The 18,403-nt window shown below is 44.9% G+C and overlaps 1 protein-coding gene across 1 annotated transcript in view; it reads right to left on the bottom strand.

The window, feature by feature from the left end:
- Positions 1-5,961: 5,961 nt before the first annotated feature.
- The window catches only part of LOC138737376 (fibulin-7), a 39,117-nt gene continuing 26,675 nt past the window's right edge, over positions 5,962-18,403 (bottom strand). The window contains exons 7-8 of the mRNA XM_069888122.1: positions 15,165-15,303; positions 5,962-12,247 (exon numbers count right to left, since the gene is read on the bottom strand). Coding sequence (XP_069744223.1) covers positions 11,875-12,247; positions 15,165-15,303 — 512 coding nt within the window. The 3' untranslated portion in view covers positions 5,962-11,874. The remainder of the gene's footprint in view (positions 12,248-15,164; positions 15,304-18,403) is intronic.

Here is an 18,403-nt window from a genome sequence, read left to right as displayed (position 1 = left end):
GGCATGGCCTTGGTGATGAGGGCTCTTGAGGATAGAGGTTGCTTCCTTGAGACTCTGCCTCTTGTATATGGAGTGAGGACTGATGCCCATGATGGTGCCGGCCACGTTCACAACTCTCTGTGGTCTGTTCATTGGCACCTCTATATCAGACAGTAATGCAACCAATCAGAATGCTCCACATGGTATACATCTGCAGAAATTTGCAAGTCTTTGGTGACGTACCAAATCTCCCCAAACTCCTCACGTTGCCTTCCAATTGTAATTCAGAGATATTGACATCCAGGAATTTAAGTTTCTTAACCCTTTCCACTACTGACCCTTGACGAGGACTGGGTCGTGTTCTCTTGATTTCCTCTTCCTGAAGTCCACAATCAGTTCCTTAGTCTTGTGCCAGACTAGCTGGTCTATCTCACTCCTGTACACTTCCTCATTGTTGTCTGTTATTCTGCCAACTACCGTGGGGTCATCGGCCAATTTGTAGATGGCATTGGAACTGTGCATAGCCACACAATAGTCCCTTTTTAAATTGAAGACCCTCCTGGAACCCAGGTGTGATTACTGGGGCACTGATGCTGGAAGCACCTTTCAAGTTGCATTTCAAATTTGAACATTCAAATTGCATTAAATCGCCATCTCACCGGAAGTACTACCAGATGGTCGGATGCTGGCTGCCCAGTGATGTCACCAGAATAAGCGGGTCAGCCATTTTTCTGTTCAAATCGCCTGTGGAGGCATCCTTGGTATGCTTAACTGGGTTCCGTGACTAACTTTGAGGTAGGTCAGGGACCCGGTTGCATTCTGATGAGGATTACTGGGTCTAACTCCTGTGTTAATGGGGTACCAACGGTAGTTTATTTTAAAATCTTGCGACCGCAGTGTCTGCGCCAACGATGGTGGTGCCTATGTTTGGCAGCGGCCTCAAGGGGTTGGAGACTCTGGGGGAGCAGAGAACTGGTGCAGGGCACCCATAGGATGGTGACCTTGGCAGCGGACCAGTGAAGGACTCCGAGGCTGATGAACACACAGGAGGCGGCTGTTGGGGACTGCAGTCAAGGGACACACACCACACAGCAGACTGCTGGAGATCAGCTCGAGACTGGCTGAAGGGTTAACAGGTATTGGAACCAAGGGTGCCAAAGGTGCCGGAGGCTTCCTGATCATGTCGGAGGTTTGGATTTGGAGCTCGGAGGTGCTGATGGCTTGGACTGAAGGCTGTGTAGCTGTGGAGGCTGCGGGAGCGCTGGGGGCAAATCCACCGATACCCAGGCTCTGTGGGACTCTCTTTTGCTTCTCTTTCTCTGACTGTAAGGGGCGCCAGGCAATTCTTGTTGATGGTGAATCTTTGTCTGCCTTACAGTAGACTAAAAGAAAGTTCTTGCAAAATCACATCTTCTATTTTATTACATGTCAATATAATAACCTTGAATATTGCATTTAGAGGGAGTTTCATGTGGTAGTCCGTATCTGGAACAAGGTGCTCCCTGTCTGTTGGCTGCACCACAAGGCAGCGCCATTTTGGGATTGCTGCCCTTGGCATTCACCCGCCAGTTTGGTTGGTGGGGCCAGTGCCACTGCACAGGCTGCTGGCCTTTGGTTGCACTCGCCGACCGGAGCGTCAGCTCAATTGCCACCACAGTGGGCCGCTACACATACATCAAACAAATACAATAAAAGAACAACAACACAATAAAACACTACAATATTCAATGTTCAGTTCACGTATGGATCTGGAGTAAAAACTGGTTTTAAGTCTCTTTGTCCGTGATTTAATGAACCTAAAATGTCCACCGGAGGGCAGCACGTCAAACAGTTGATGGCCAGGATGGGAAGGGTCGTTCAGGATTTTGACTGCTCTACTCGAGATCTATATCAATCCTCCAAAGAGGGCAGTGCACAACTGATAATCTTCTGGGCCATACTGATGTTCCTCTGAGGAGCCCTCCTGTTTGATGCTGAGCTGGCAAACCACATCGTAGTGCAGTAGGCCAGCACAAATCTCGATGGAGCAACAATAGAAGGACAATTTCTCCCGCAGTTTGACCTTCTTAAGAATCCTCAGTGCACGGAGTCACTGCTGTGCCTTTTTAACCACTGCGGTGGTATTGGTAGTCCAAATGAGGTCTTCAGCAAGGTGTGTAACCAGAAACCCGAAAGCAGTGATCCTTTCCACAGGTCCTGGTTGATGTATAATGGGTTTGGAACTGTACTGTTCCTCCTGAAGCCTATTACAATTTCCTTTGTTTTTGAGGAGTTCACGGCGAGATTGTTCTCTGAACACCACACGGTCAGTCTTTGGACTTCATCCCTGTAGGCTGTCTCATCTCTGTTTGAAACAAGTCCAACCACAGTTATATTATCCACAAACTTAATGATGGTGTTGGTAGAACACAATCATGGGTATAAAGAGAGTAGAGGATGGGACTTAATACACACCCTTGTGGGGAGCTGGTACTGAGTAAAATGGTATATAGCAAAGTTAAAGATACAAAACCAAAGTTTGGGCTTAAACCCTTTCTAAGACTGGGAGTTGACTTTGCTGAGCACCTTCTCTCTGTCCACATCAGTGATGGGGATCTTCCAGTGGCCCACTCCCACGCTGACATGTCTGTCCATGTACTGTCAAACCAAGACCACCCATAAATTGGAGGAGCAACATCTAATTTTCTGTCTGGGCACACTCCAATGGCATTGACATAGACTTCTCTGGTTTCTGCCAGCCCATTCCCCATTCTCCTGCTCTTCCCCATCCCCCCATCTTCTTTCCTTTAACTCTCCACCCCCCATCCCTTTCCTTTCACAGAGCCATCACCCCTCCCCATGTTTGCTGGTGTACCCTCCCTCCCTTATCCAACTATTTCCTCTTCTGCTCCTCCCCTGCCCCTCTCCCCCACCACCATTTTGTTCAGGTGCCTGGTTACGTTTTACTCATACCTTGATGAAGGCCTCAAGCCTGAAACGTCATTTATGTATCTTTATCTTTGCTATATAAAGGACATTGTGTGAGCTGCTAAGTTTCTCCAGCACTGTGTTTTCACTTGAAAGAGCAAGGCAGAGAGGGATATGGAAATAATGTTTTCAAGTTGGATTATAATGGTTGGGATAAATCCATTGGGCCAAATGGACGACTCTATTTCACTCTTCAAGCTTGTTTTGCTTTTATTTCTATTTTCCGGCAATTTTTAGCTTTTAGGTCATGAAGCTATTTTTCCAAATGTGGGATAGAGACACAAGTGTGGATTGGCACATGCTGCACTCAGTAGAATCGAGAGGTTTTCTTGTGTCTCAGCTAGTCTAGATTAGGTTGCAATGGTTCTTGGCTTTGTTACAGCTTTAACTTTTGAACATTTCATAGGCTTAACAATAGAGGAAATGAACCCCTTTAAGACTTGCCGCAAGTGACCAACTTCGTATGCTGTTCTGAATGCTTTGGCGTTGAATCTGGGGGTATACCAGATCAAGGATATGGTCCCCAATGGCAGGTTGTTGAATAAAGTATTCTGGTTATTAGTTTGAATCACCATTTTCCCCTCAATTTTCTTGGGGAAAGGTACCGAGTAGGTCACAGCAATGGAGCAGGAGAATCGCTTAGAAAACCTATCTGTGATAAGCCTCCAAATAAAATGGCTCAATCTTTTAACTTCAAATTTAGGCATACGGCACGGTAACAGGCCATTTCGGCCCACGAGCACATGCCACCCAATTTTACACCCAATTATCCTACAATCCCTGGTATGTTTCAAATGGTGGGAGGAAACCGGAGTCCCCGGGGAAGACCCTCGTGGACATGGGGAGAACATACCAACTCCTTACAGACAGCATGGGATTCGAACCCAGTCCCGATCACTGACACTGTAAAGGATAACCATTATGCCAAACGTGCTGCCTGAGCATGTTCAGGTTCAAATTCAAATTTATTGTCATAGTACATCCATAACGTCATATACAACCCTGAGATTCTTTTTCCTGTGGGCCAGGCAGAATTTCTACTTACCGGTAGTGTCAACTGTACCCAAGAAAAAGACACGTATACAAAAGAGAAAAATGTAAACAAAGACATAAATGTAAACAAACTGTCTGTGCAAATACAAAAAAAATCAGTAATAAATAGTGCACAAGAGTCCTTAAATGAGTCCCTCATTGAGTTTGTCATTGAAGAATCTGATGGTGGAGGGGTAGCAGCTGTTCCTGAACCAGGTGGTGCGAGTCTTGAGGCACCTATACCTCTTTCCTGATGGCAGCAGCGAGAACAGAGCATGTGTGGATCCTTGATGATTGCTGCTGCTCTCCGACGGCAACGTTCCCTGTCGATGTTCTCGATGGTGGGAAGTGCTTTGCCTGTGATATGCTGGGTGATGTCACTGATAATTAACAGCAACAACACAGATTTCTTACACTCTTACCTTTGTCGGGACTTGGAACAGAAGGTTCCATCGAATAACCTCCAGAGCCAACCGTCCAGTCCCCAAATTTCCTCCAATAGTTGGACAACGCATCATCGTGCCATGCTAATTGAATATCAAATGGTTGTTGCAACAATCAATCTGCTGGAGGAACTCTGTGGGTCAATCAGCATCTGTGAGAGCAAAGGAATGGGTCAAGACATTGCAAGTGCAGTGGGGAGATGAAGTCAGAGTGGGAGGGGTTGAACTTGGGCCAGTAGGAGATAGGTAAACCATGGAGGGGTGAAGGATGACAGGCAGGTGGGGTCTTAGAAGGTTTAAAGTTCCTTTATTATAATGTGCACAAATTTTAATTTTTATTCTTTAAAATAGTTGATTGGCAGGTGCCAGACAGGAGAGGCAGGTACAGTTGATTGGCAAGTGCCAGACAGATGGGGAGGCAGAGGCATTTGATTGGCTGATGCCAAACCAAGGGAGAGAGAGGCAAGAGAATATGCTGTTTGTTACCTCCTTGAATATTCAGATAGGCATTGACAACAGTGAAACACCATAGGCTGCATTAGCTGTGACTGTAGGAAACACACCGAAATGCTGGAGAAACTCAGCCGGTCTTTTCAGCACCCATAGGAGACAAAGATATTTTGCTGATGTTTCGGGCCTGAGCCCTTCTTCCAGGAAAAATCAGAAGAGGTAGAAACAGGATGTATCAGAAAGTCTCAGAATTCAAACAATGGGGGAGGAATCCAGACCAAAAAAAGGGGTAAATTGAATAGAAGTGAGAATTTATCCTGTCTGTGCGAAAGGAGACAGACTACCTCCCACTTCCAACATGTACTAACAGGTGAAGATGTGTTCAAAAAAAATTAAGTATTGGAATAATTTTTCTGCAGTGTGGCCTAAGGAATTGCCTTCCTTATTCATTCTGGAATTGAAATCCTGGCATCCAAATGCCTAATTCTGATTTGTATTTAGTCAAGCATAAGGTAAATGCCAATCACCTTTTCCCCCTGCAAGTCAAGTGTCTGTCATTGGCACCTTCCATAGTTTACTTCATCTGGTTGTTTTTATATTGTCTGCTTTGCCTGGAGGGGGGTGGCGGGGACGTGTCCGTGGATCAGGAGACAAGTGCAAGTTCTCACCACTGACCTTTGCAAAAGTTACTATTAGATTGACACGCAATCAAAGAGTATGCCCACAGTGAGCTTCATGGTTCCCTTTTACTGCTTTAAATTTCTACATTCTCGGTAAGTTCTGCTGTGACTGAAGAAATTCACCAAGAGGACGGGACAGTTGGTGTAGCGGTTAGCACAACGCCTTTACAGCGCCAGTGATCGGGTCCAGGCCAGGGTTCAAAACTCTCACTGTCTGTAAAGAGTTTGCACATTGTTCCCATATGTCTGTGGGTTTTCCCAGGGGGCTCCGGTTTCCTCCCACCATTCAAAAAGTACCGGGAGGTGGAGGTTAATGGGGTGTAAATTGGGCGGCAGAGGCTTGTGGGCCGAAATGGCCTGTGACTGTCCTGTATGTCTAAAAAAAAAACAGACACAGTGTGACACAATACCAGGAATAGAACAAAATACTTTAATTAAAAATAATGGCCGAGGCAGAAGAAACAACCTGTTTTAAGAAACAGTTCTAGAGATTACAGCGTGTTTCCATGAATAACTTTTAGGCTATTAACTCTTCAAAATGAAAATGAAGTAGATATTGTTATGCAGTTCTTAAAAAAGCAAGTCCATTCCTTAATGATTAATAGCTCAACTTTGATTTTGCGTGGAGACTCAGAATTTGTGATTAAGGTGCAGGATTATTACCATCTTATGATATCTCACAATATTTACTAATTACCTATTAGAGAGTAAGCAAGATGTGGCAACATTCCAGATCTAGCGATGAATTAACAATTGTAGTCGATAGGTGGAGAAAAGAAGTCAACTGCAAAGACCAGGGACAATATCAAGCCTACGTTTGGTTTTATTAATGGCTGCGAGTAATTCGCATCGTCAGATAATGCGGGGATATTTTCCAATGGATAATGAGGATATATGATGCTGAGTGAGGAGGAATAAATGGTAAGGACAAAAAGGGGGAAGTGAAGGTAAATAGGAAATGGCTGGTAAATCAGATGGAAAACACACATCTTGTGGTAAACAGGGAATGATGGGATGGATGACGAACAGGGTAGATGGTAAAATGGAGAGGAATGATAAACAGATCCTAGTAAACAAAATGGATAGAAAGTTGGGTCCGGGTTCTAACACAGATGGTGGATGATATTTGGATTATATGACAATCAGTTGGCGAACTGGAGATGGATGGGAAGATAGGGTAGGGTTAGTGTATGGACACAGATGGTCAATTCCCATTGGATGATAAGCTGGGGATGGATGGTTTAAACAGGGAATGGTTTGGAAACATTGGATGGATGATCAACCCAAGATGCAGCATCATTTGTAGATGATGTTAACCAAGGAATGGATGGCCATAATTGGATGATCAATGGTAGGGTGGTAACATGACTCGGTGGATAAAGAAGATCAGATAAGGAAAGTAAACATTCTCCCTGCTGGATTAAACCACATACAGTCTAGTAGCAGAGAACTGAGATAAATTATTATTGTTACTACAACATTTCAATTGAATTTACATTTGACAGTTGCCATGGTGGGATCTGGATCATATACTAAAGTGCGAGAGAAACTCAACAGGTCCTGCAGCGCCCATAGGAGGCAAAGATTATATAATCAACATTTTGGGCACGAGCTCTTCGGTTACATCATCCATTTCCAATTCACCCTATTTTCCATACCACTCTTAATTTCCATGCATCTTTGGCTGACCATCCGGTTACACATCTTTGCCCCCTACGCATGCTACAGGACCTGCTGAGTTTCTCCAGCACTTTTGTATAATCATAGCATGGGAAGACTTTCTTGTTTCACTCTCTGGATCATTAACTCAGATTATGGGATGACTGCTCTGGTAATTTAACCATTGTGCTATTACCTTGCCTACATTTCTATTACGTCTCAGTCCTACAATTCCCATCCAATGGCACCGTGGAAGTACCTGCAGCAAAAAGACAGCCATTCAAGAGGGAAGGTCAGCACCACGGTGAAAACATCAGTGGCATCCAGGAAAATAAAAGGCAAACCAGCGATTAACAGCAGCTAGAAGATGGAAAAGGGGAATGGGATGCCAAGTGAAGGTTGTAGAGAGGATGGCAGCGAATTAGTAAACAGAGGAGCATTGATAAACCAGATTTTGATTGAACAGCAAAACGCCATTGGATGGTGGAAAGAGGATGGTTAATGAGGCAAATACTAAGGAGATGAATCAGAAATAAAGGAAAAAGGGTAAAGAGAAACTGGATGGTAAATTTAGACATACATACAGCATGGTAAAAGGCCGTTTTGGCACATGAGTCCATGCCGCCAAATTAACCTATGTTGGTGTCGGTGCTGCGCAATTGCTCAGCAAAAGGTGGTGTAAGGCGCTCCTTCCCTCCGATAGCCTACAGGGCACACTTGGGAAAAGATCGTACCTGTTTAGCCTCCCAGTCAGGGTCACACGAAGCCATGGATTGCAGATGGTGGGTGGCTTTTACAAATTGGAATTTATGGTGGTAAAACTAAAAAAATGCTGGGCAGATGAATCTGCTGATCAATGGCCAGGGTTACCCATCCAATATGGACACTGCCACTGAAGAAGGCGACGGGAAACCACTTTGGTATTTTTCCCTTGTATAATCGACTACAGTCTCAGCTCAAAAATGAAACCTTCACCGAAGGAGAACAGGGGAGGCAACAACTATGATTTGGAGGGTCACCTGTCCCGAACGGCAAGGCACCTGAATGAAAGAGGATGGGAGCTAATTATGAAATCCATGGTTAACTGGAGATGGTTGGTGAATGGAGAAGCAATGATAAACCAGATCTTGATGATAAATTGAACAGAAAAACGTTGATGGATGGCGGAGAGAGGATGGATAATGAGGCGAATGCTAAGGAGATGATTCATGAAGGAAAAAGGGTAAAGAGGAACAGGATGGTAAACTAGGATGGTAAATAGGTGAAGGAAGATTAACTATAAATAGGGTGGGATAGTAAACAGAGCATGGAGACCTACAGCTCGCTAAGATGCCATTCTCAACCTTTTTATAGCTATGCCCCCCTTAGGTTTCTGCTCAATGTTTATGGACCCTCTTTCCTGTGAAGCAGTTGGTTTCTTCCATACTTCTTTCCCATTGACTACATAAAAAAGTTATAATTTCAGTCTGTGCTTCCCCCTTAAATGTGCCGTGCCCCCCAGGGGAGGCATATGGTCCCTGTTGAGGATGGCTGAACTAAAGTACTGGAGAAACCCAGCAGTTCACACAGCATTCATAGAAAGTCAATGTGTCAGGCCTGAGCCCTTTTACAAGGATTTTAAAAAATTAAATAAAAGGGTGTTTGGGGGCTGGGGGTGAGGGAAGGGGGAGGAGCGCAGGCTAAAAGGAAAGAGGTAAAAGGTGGACACAGGTGGGAGACTAAAAGAGAATAAAGCCGAGAAGCGTTCAGGGAGAGGGTTAAGACCCCTGAGAGGAGAAGGAAAGGTGAAGAGCTGGAGGGAGACGAAGGGATGAGGGAAAGAGAGAGACTGGGGAAGGGGTTAACAGAAATCGGAGAAGTCAAAGCTTAACGGGGGGTTGAATGACAAATGGTGGATAGATGGTAAACAAAATGGACAAAAAACAGAACTTCTGGTAAATAGTTGATGGTGCTAGGGTTAGATGACAAGCATCGGATAATAAAATGGAGATGTGTTTTAGCTGGGTAGGGGTGATAAAATGAAGATAAATGGTAAATTGCACTTGGATTATAAGCTGGTGATACTTTTTCAGATGGATGACAAACTAGAAATTGATGGAAGTTAAGAGTGGTATGGAAAACAGGACAGAAGGATAAATGGGAATGATGGTAAACTGGAAATGGATGATGAGAAACAATGGATGGGGTTGGATGGTATGCCAGCTGTGGATTGTAGGCAGGAAAAGGACAGAAAGCTGGAGAAGGGCGGGAAGAAGGTCAACGGTCGATGGATGGTGAACAAAGGAAGGGTGATCATCGGAACACGAATCATAGGCTGGAGGTAGTTGGGCATACTCCAGGTGGATGGCAAATGAGATGGCCGATAAGCTCAGGAAGAGCAGGCGGACGGGGAAAAAGAAGACTACCTGGCAATGGTGATGAATGGTGGAATAGGGACGGGTAAGTTACAGATGGATGATGTGTGCATAGTAAACGCGGGAGGAAAGTTAAATGGTAGATGAATGGCAAACAGTGGATGGCTGGTAAAAGGGATGGATGGTCACTGGTTCAAAGCAAATAAGGATAAACAAGAATGGCCAGTAAAGCAGGTGATAAACTGGAAAGAGAATTTAAGATGCGGATAGAAGGCCATAGAAAGATGATTAATAGGATATTGGTAAACAGCACAGAGGTGGTAAGATGGGAGAACGGTACCACAGACAGATCAAGCAGCAGCCAGATGTAATCACCTTCATTGATCCAGGTCTTACTGACAAGCTCTGTATCATAGCCCAAGCCTCATCCTGCCCCACTGGCAGGCCTGATACACCAGTGGGGACACAATGGTAGTATAGTAGGCTGGAGGAAGCATCCCTAGGAGCTTCATGAGCTATTGTGGCTATTGTTGTTAAGGAAACCATCTCCACTTGAAACCCTCTCTTGGCTGACGAATTTCTGCTCCTCCTCATAGGCCATGAGGGTGGCACAGCAAGTAGAGCAGCTATCTGGTAGCACCCATGGTGTCTGACCTCAGGAGCTGTCTGTGTGGAGTTTGCACAATCTCCCTGCAACTCCATGGGTTTCCTCCCAGAGATCTGGTTTCCTTCAATGCCCCAGAGGTGTGTTGGCTGGTAGGTTATTTGACCACTGTCAGTAGACCCTGGTACATACTGTACATGAATGGGGGAGTTGATGGGAATAGAGAGACTTAAAAGCAGTGGGATTAATGGAAATGGATGACAGATAGTGTGGACTCAAAGGGCTGAGAGGTCTGTTTCTCTGCAATATCACTCTATTATTTGAAAGATGCACTGGGCATCCCCTCGGAAGGACATCCACAACAATAGCTGGGTGGGATCACTGACTCACATAGGCAAGTCCTGAAGGACATTGGTGTATGTCTGCATCTGTGGCAAGTCAGGAGATGGATGGGAAGTGGAGACAGATGGAAAATGGAGATGGATGGGAAGTGGAGATGGACAGGAAGTGGGGACAGTCGGAAAGTGGAGACAAATGGGAATGGAGATGAGAGATGGAGTGGAGATGGATGGGAGGTGGGGACAGATGAGAAATGGAGCTGGATGGGAAGTGGAGACAGATGGGAAATGGATAGGAAGTAGAGATGGGTAGGAAGTGGGGACAGTCGGGAATGGAGATGGATAGGAAGTAAGGACAGATGGGAAGTGGAGATGGACAGGAAGTAGGAGATGGATAGGAAGTAAGGACAGATGGGAAGTGGAGATGGATGGGAAATGGAGATGGACAGGAAGCGGAGATGGATGGGAAGTGAAAACAGATGGGGTTGAGATGGATAGAAGGTGGGGATGGATGGGTTGTGGATATGGAGAGGGTGGATATAGATGGAGAGATAGTCAGGAAATGTAGACAGCTGGGGAGAGAGACAGGAAGTGGAGACAGATGAGAAGTGGGAGATAGATGGGAAATGGGTACGGACGGGAAGTAGAGGCGGATGAGGAGATGACTGGAAGTGGAGATGGGCGGGAAGTGGAGACAGAAGTGCAAACAGATGGGGAGATGGATGGGAAGTGGAAAGAGGTGGAAAATGGAGATATAATAAGTGGAAACAGGTGGGAAGTGGAATGTTTAACAGAAGATGGAAGGTAAACAAAATTGATGATAAAAGCAAGTATGGTGAAATGGTGGTGTATGATTCATGGGATGGATGGTCACCATGGGGTGGGTGGTCAACATGGGATGGGTGGTTAACAGGTGGTGGATAGGGTGGGTGGTTAACATTGGAGAGATGGCGAACATCTGGAGATGGCTGGAGATGAAGGAATCAGTGGCAGGATAATAAATAGGAGGTGAGTGATGAATAAGAGATGGATGGGAAACAGGATGGATGGGAAATTGGAGGCTGATAATCAATGTGGTGTGAACAGGTTAGCAGGCATCCTCTGGGAATTTTGGAATATAAAGGTGTGCTATAAACTTACAGAAATTCTAAGATTTTGTTTAAGCCATGGTGCCTGAATTCAGCCATTGTTCCAAGCCCAGAGCTCTCTATGTCATCACAAACAGCTCAAAGTGTTACACGCTATCAACAGCACCCAGTCTGCATAGAACATAGTGGCAAGTCTTGAACCTTGTGTTGTGGCATTGTGGGTGACTAATAGTCATCTCACAATAATTTCCACAATTCTCTCTAATCCAGACTCCACATCTTAAAATTCATTGGCTGAGATAAAAAGAGTAACCTTGGACAAATGCTTGGCTTGAAAAGTGCGATTGTGATACTCAGACATGTCCACATCCACCTCGATGGTGCAGGGTCCTATCAAAGGTTGAACAAGGACCAGCTCTCCCGTCCGCCGGTCAGACCGCTGGACCACAAATTGCCCTCTGTTGCTCCCTGCTATGATGCCGAAACGCAGGCTGTCCACTCCATGCATGCCCGGGGCAGCAGCAGTAGCAATGCGGAACAAGGTGACTGGAGTCTTCAGTTTGGAGGGCATCGAGAGGTAGTGGAAGGAGATGGTTTTTGCAGCATGGTGGCAGGACTTGCTGTTCATAGGGCAAGGGTAGCGCTCACAGTGGCTGCAAACAAGAACAGTGCGTGTGTCCCAGTGATGTTTTAAAAATATATAGCAACAATTCATTTGCTGTTATCAGACTCCTGAATGAACCTCACATGAGTAATTTGCTCTGTTCTAACTGATCTCTGTAAATTTCCACTGTTTATTATATGTCTGGACTATGGAACATTCACCATCCTAGCACAGTATAAGCCCATCAGCCCACATTGTTGTGCCAACCTATGTAAACAAACTCCACGACAATCTAATCCTTCCCCACCTCACACCCATAACCCTTTATTTTTCTTACATTTTAAATGCCCTTATTATATCAGCCTCCACCACCAATGCATTCCAGGAACCCACCACTCTGTGTAAAAAAAACTGCCCTGACATCATCCCTAAACTTTCCTCCACTTACCTTAAACAGATATCCATGACTACAGAACACAGAATATCACAGCACAGTACAGGCCCTTCGACCCACAATTTTGTGCCAACTTATATATACCTACCAAGAAGAAACTAAAGCCTCTTTACCTCATAGCCCTCTATTTTTCTTTCTTCCATGTGCCCGTTTAAGAGCCTTTAAATGTCCCTATTTGTACCAGCCTCTACTATCACCCCTGGCACTGCATTCTAGGCACCCACAACTCTATATGTAGAAAACTTAAGCCTAATGACTCCTCTAAATTTTCCTCCCTTCACTTTTTACAGGTGTTTGCTACCCCTGCCCTGGAAAAAAAGATGTTGGCTGTCCACTTTATCTAAACCCTTCATAATCTTATATACCTCCATTAAATCACCTCTCAACCTTTGTTGCTCCAATGGGAAAAGCTCTTGCTCAGTCAACCTTGCTTCTTTACACAAATGCATAGGTTTTTCGATGGATTTCATGCAGAATTAACTTTCTCTCTGTACCACGTGACTGTAAACTTGAACTTAAAAATTCATTCAACTGTTCTATGGAGAGAATCATAGAGCATAGATAGATGGGAAATGGGTATGGATGGGAAGTAGAGGCGGATGGGAAGTAGCTGTCTACACTTCCTGGACAGGAAGAGCCCAAGACCCATTGAATCTACTCTGACATGAAGTACTTGCTTGCACTAACTTTACATTAATCCCATTTTACTGTGCCGACTCCCACCAGATTCTGTCAGGGGCCATTTACAGGGGCTGGCGGTTAAACCTGGAGGAAACCCCACACGGGCATAGGGAAGCATGCAAACTCCTTACAGAGAGCACCCAAGAACAGGATTGAACCTGGGTCCCTGGAGCTGTGTAGTTGAACATAATAAATGCAGGCCGGAATAGGATGCAAGGTCTCTCAGGCTTGGTCCATCACCATGGCTAATCCTCTACATTGTCCACTCTTCTGTGGAATACTGTATCCCATCCCTTGATTTTGTTTGGATTTGAGGCGATACATTGATGCAGCAGGTAGTGTTACTAACGTAGCCATGGAGTTCCAGACACTTCATCAACAGCAAGGACGAAGAAGGTAAAGAAATTATTCATTAGGATGTAGGCTGAGGTGGAAGATTTCAGTGATGTGATAAGTTTGTTTTTTGAGGAAGGGGAGATCTAATAGAGGTATGCACAATTTTGAAGACATCGGTCATGAGGTACTCTCCCCTGGGAAGGAACTCGAGGAAGATTATTTTTCCCCTCGAGCCTCATTGAAATCTGGAACCTCCTGCTTCAAGGTGTGGTGGAAGTAGGTCCACTCATAACATTTAATTTTTCTTTCAACAGGGCCTTCCAGCCCACGAACTCTTGCCACACAAATACCCTAATTAACCTACACACTCTATACGTTTTGGAAAGTGGGAGTAAACCAGAGCACCCAGTGGAAGCTCACGCAGGCATGGGGAGAACGTACAAACTCCTTGCAGACAATGTCGGATTCAAACCCGGGCCGCTGACACTGTAATATCATTGCTCGAACCACAGCGCTGACTGTGCCATCCTTGGCACGGGTTCGGATGAGTGTTGGTATCTGGATAACTCCATGATAGAGGAGAGTCCAGGAAAAATGCCGGAAAATAGGATGAGTGTGGACAGACACTCGAAGGCTGGGACAAACATGCTGGGCTGAAGGGCCATAAAACACCACAAATGGCTCCAAATAAACTGGGAAAGTGGCCCAGGTAAGGCAGATGATAGGTTAAACGAGAGCAGGACCTGCCCAGTGAATGAATATTGTTTATGGGTACAGGTACATAGTTCCATGAAAGTGTTGACCCAGGTAGACAGGGTGTTGAAAAGGTCATTTGGCACTCTTGCCTTCATCAGTCAGAGCATTAAGTACAGGAGCTGGGACTTCATATTACACCTGCACAAGATGTCGGATAGAGTATACTTGATGTATTGTGTGCATTTCCGGTTACCCAACTATAAGAAAGATATCCTTGAGCTGGAAAGGGTGCAGAAAAGACTCATGGGAATGCTAATGGGACTGGTGAGTTTGAATTATAAGGGAGAGGCTGGGACTTTACTCTCTGAATGAGGACATAACAGTTTATTAAATTGTGAAGGGCATGGAGAAGGTCAATATTATCCCAGGTGAGGAGAATCAAAAACTACAGGGCATATGCTTAAGGTGAAAGGAGAAAGATTTAAAAGAAATATGAGGGGGAACTTTTCACACAGAAGGTGGTGGGTTATGGAACTAGCTGCCGGAGGCAGCGGAATAATTGTCAAAAAGACAGGTACGTGGTTAGGAAAGGTTTAGAGGGTTACAGGCCGAGCGCAGATACGTGGAACTAGTTTGCATAGACAGGTGATGCTGGGCCCAAGGGCCTGTTTGCGTTCTGTAAAACTCTTGCGACTAAAAGATCAGCGCAGATTATGTGCTTCAGCTGTTGGAGAGGGCCTCAGACAGGCAACCTTCAGGGCAGGCTGATGTGAACAATTTCAATGACAGGCTAACTCACAATGGTGATGTTTTAACGTAGCTGACATTCCCTTGAGGCTGTGGACACTGCGGAGTAACACACTGATATCCTCCACCTGTATTGATACAAGTCGCTTCTCTTGTGCAGTTGTGCTGCAACGTTGTGCACTCATCCAAATCTGGAAGAACAAAAGCAAGAGATTCACATCAGTGTAGGTTTAGGACCCAAATTTACATTTATACTTTAAATTTAGACATACAATGTGGTAACAGGCTCTTTTGGACCTCGAGCTTGTGCCGCCCAAATACATCCAACTGACCCTGGGACGGGAACTTGAGGAAGATTATTTTTCCCCTCGAGCCTCATTGAAATCTGGATCATCCTGCTTCAAGGTGTGGTGGAAGTAAGTCCATTCATAACATTCATTTTTTTCCTTTGGACGGGGCCTTCCAGCCCACGGGTTCTTGCCACACAAATACCCTAATTAACCTACACACTCTATACGTTTTGAAAAGAGGGATGAAACCGGAGCACCCAGAGGAAACCCACACAGACCCGGGGAGAACGTGCAAAATCCTTATGGACAGCGCCCGATTCGAATCCCATAGCAGCGTTGCACTAACTGCTATGTTAACTGTGCCACCCTGTAAAATATTGTTCTTTTCTGCTGTCATCAGACTCTTACATGGTCCTCTAATTGGTAAAAGATGACACACTTGCACTGTTTTAACAGTACTTTTCTCTATACCCTGAATTAATTGACTTACTGTAACACTAAACTTTTGTTTTATTATTACACTACCTGCTGTTGTTAAATACGAGTTTACTTGTCTGGAAAGGATGCAAAACAAAGCTTTACACTGCTTCTTGGTATACATGACAATAAAAGAATTCCATTCAATAGTGATAACACTGTTTAACCCAGTCATTCTCAAAGGGGGCTTGACAGCCTGCCTGGGAGACACAGCACATTGAAGTAAAAGCCTTGTTTTCTTTTCACCTCTTGTAAGATTAGTATTTTTTTAATATAGTCGGTAGCAGAAAAGTATGGAAAAAACCAAAATGTGACTGCTTCACAGGGAAGGGGGCTCATAAACTTTGAGCAGAGCCAAAAAAAAGGTTGAAAATGGCTGGTTTAACCTATTGGATCAAACTGACACAATTATTAACATTTTACTCCTTGGAGATTTTTATCCTTCACGGGATGTGCACTATTTCTCCATTTTGTACGCCACAAAGTATACAGCATGGATGTTGGTCCTTTGCCCGTCAGGTCCACGGCGAACATCAAACACCCACTTATGTCATGAAATCATTTTATTCTCCCCACATTCCCATCAATTCCCCCCCCAGATTCAACCATTCTCCTACACTAGGGGCAATTTGTGGTGGTCTGTTAAACCATCAACATGTTTGGAACATGGGAAGTAAATGGAGCACCTGGAAGAGATTCCCATGATCGCAGGGTGAACTCCACATATATGGCACCCGCTGTCAGCAGTGAACCCAGGTCACCAGAGTGATGAGGCAGTGGTATACTAACTGTGGCACTGGGCCCTTCTTGGCTGTGAACCAATCTCTGGGTATTTATCAACGATCCTCTGAATTGTATGGTAGTTGTAAAACATCGGACCGGAAGACCACACAGACAATCATCAAAACAGTCGAGAAAATCACTGGCGTCCCCCTTTCCTCTATTACATTTACTGGGAGAGTTGCTTAAATGGGGTTCAAAGAATTATAGAAGATCTTTTCCATCCAGCACATAGTTCACTGCAATCAAGTAGCAGGTACAGGACCATCAAAATCAGGACTGTCAGGCTGGGAAATAGCTTTTTTCCACCGAGTGTGAGATTAATGAACAGTAGCCGAGGAAATCATTCCAAAATATTTATTTAAAATTATATCTGCATGTATAACTGTGAATATTATGTGCTGTGTGTTGTGTGTGTGGGTGTATGTTCAGAGAAACACTATTTCATCTCTTTGTATAAGCACAGTCAGATGATAATGAACTTGAACTTTATCTTTCCAAGGAAATTCTTTGATTCCGTGACTGTTTATTTTAAAAAAAATGCTGTTTTGACACATACATCTGTGGGCCTGAGTTAGATTCCGGAAACAACAACCAGAGGGAAATCAAAGCAATTTTTTAAACAAGAAGGGTCACTGAATCGAGCTTCAATGAAAATATAAATCTTGTGCAGATTGAAGGGCGGCACGGTTGGCAAAATGCCTTTACAGCGTCAGCATTCGGGATCTGGGTTTGAATCCCGCGCTGTTTGTAAGGAGTTTGCACTTTCTTCCTGTGTCTGCATGGGTTTTCCCCGGGGGTTCCGGTTTCCTCCCTCCATTCAAAACGCACCAAGGGTATAGGTTAATTGGGTGTAAATTTGGCGGCACGGACTCGTGGGCTGAAATGGCCTGTTACTGTGCTGTACGTCTAAATTTTAAAAATATTCTTAAAAAAATTAAGTTTGAAGACCCTTAGGACATGGATTAGGAGTAGGGCATTTGACCCATCTCGTCTGTTGCACTATTCTTCGATTCAAGGTCCCACTATTATCATCTGCACAGTGTGCAAAATTTGCTCACTTTTGCTTCCCGTAAAAAACACCAAGAGGTACCATTAGCCTGGCGCCCCCACCAATAAGAGAAAGAGAAGCAAGAGAGAGTTCCTTCGGAGACATCGAGTGTCTGTGAATTTGCCTCCCGCACTCCTGTAACCTATGCAGCCACACGTTCCTTCCAGCGGTGAACCCAAACTTCCGATATGATGAGGAAGCTGCCGGCCGGCACCCGATGCACCTCAGGAATTCTGCTCACCATCGGCACCCTCATGGGTCCCGGTCCTGATACCCGGTTCCCATGAGCCGGTCTCTAGCAGTCCGCAGCCTGGCGCGAGTCCTGCAGCCCATGAGCCGCTCGCTGGTCCACTGCCATGGTCACCAGACATGTCCTTCCCAATGAGGTGGGGGAGCCGTTCGATCATGACTGCTCTTTGAGCTCCGTACCATTTTCCTGCACCATCTCCACATCACTTGATTCCCGTAATATTCAGAAATCGACCAGTTTCGATTCTGAATGAACACACTGACTTAGCCACCATGGTAGTGAATACCAAAAGGTTCACTAAAAACAATTCTTTCCATCTCAGTTCAAAATGTGACATCCTTCTTTCGGAGTCTGTGACCACTGACATGCCTTAATCTGGCTGACAGTTTTTTTTAAACCGGTTGATTTCAGGGATAATCATTCCTTCCTCATTGTTGGATTAG

This window comes from Narcine bancroftii, chromosome 6 (assembly GCF_036971445.1).
Source record: "Narcine bancroftii isolate sNarBan1 chromosome 6, sNarBan1.hap1, whole genome shotgun sequence".
NCBI classification, from domain to species: Eukaryota; Metazoa; Chordata; class Chondrichthyes; order Torpediniformes; family Narcinidae; genus Narcine; species Narcine bancroftii.
Note: the sequence above shows the minus strand (reverse complement) of the source record. Positions and strands in the feature narration are given on the sequence as shown.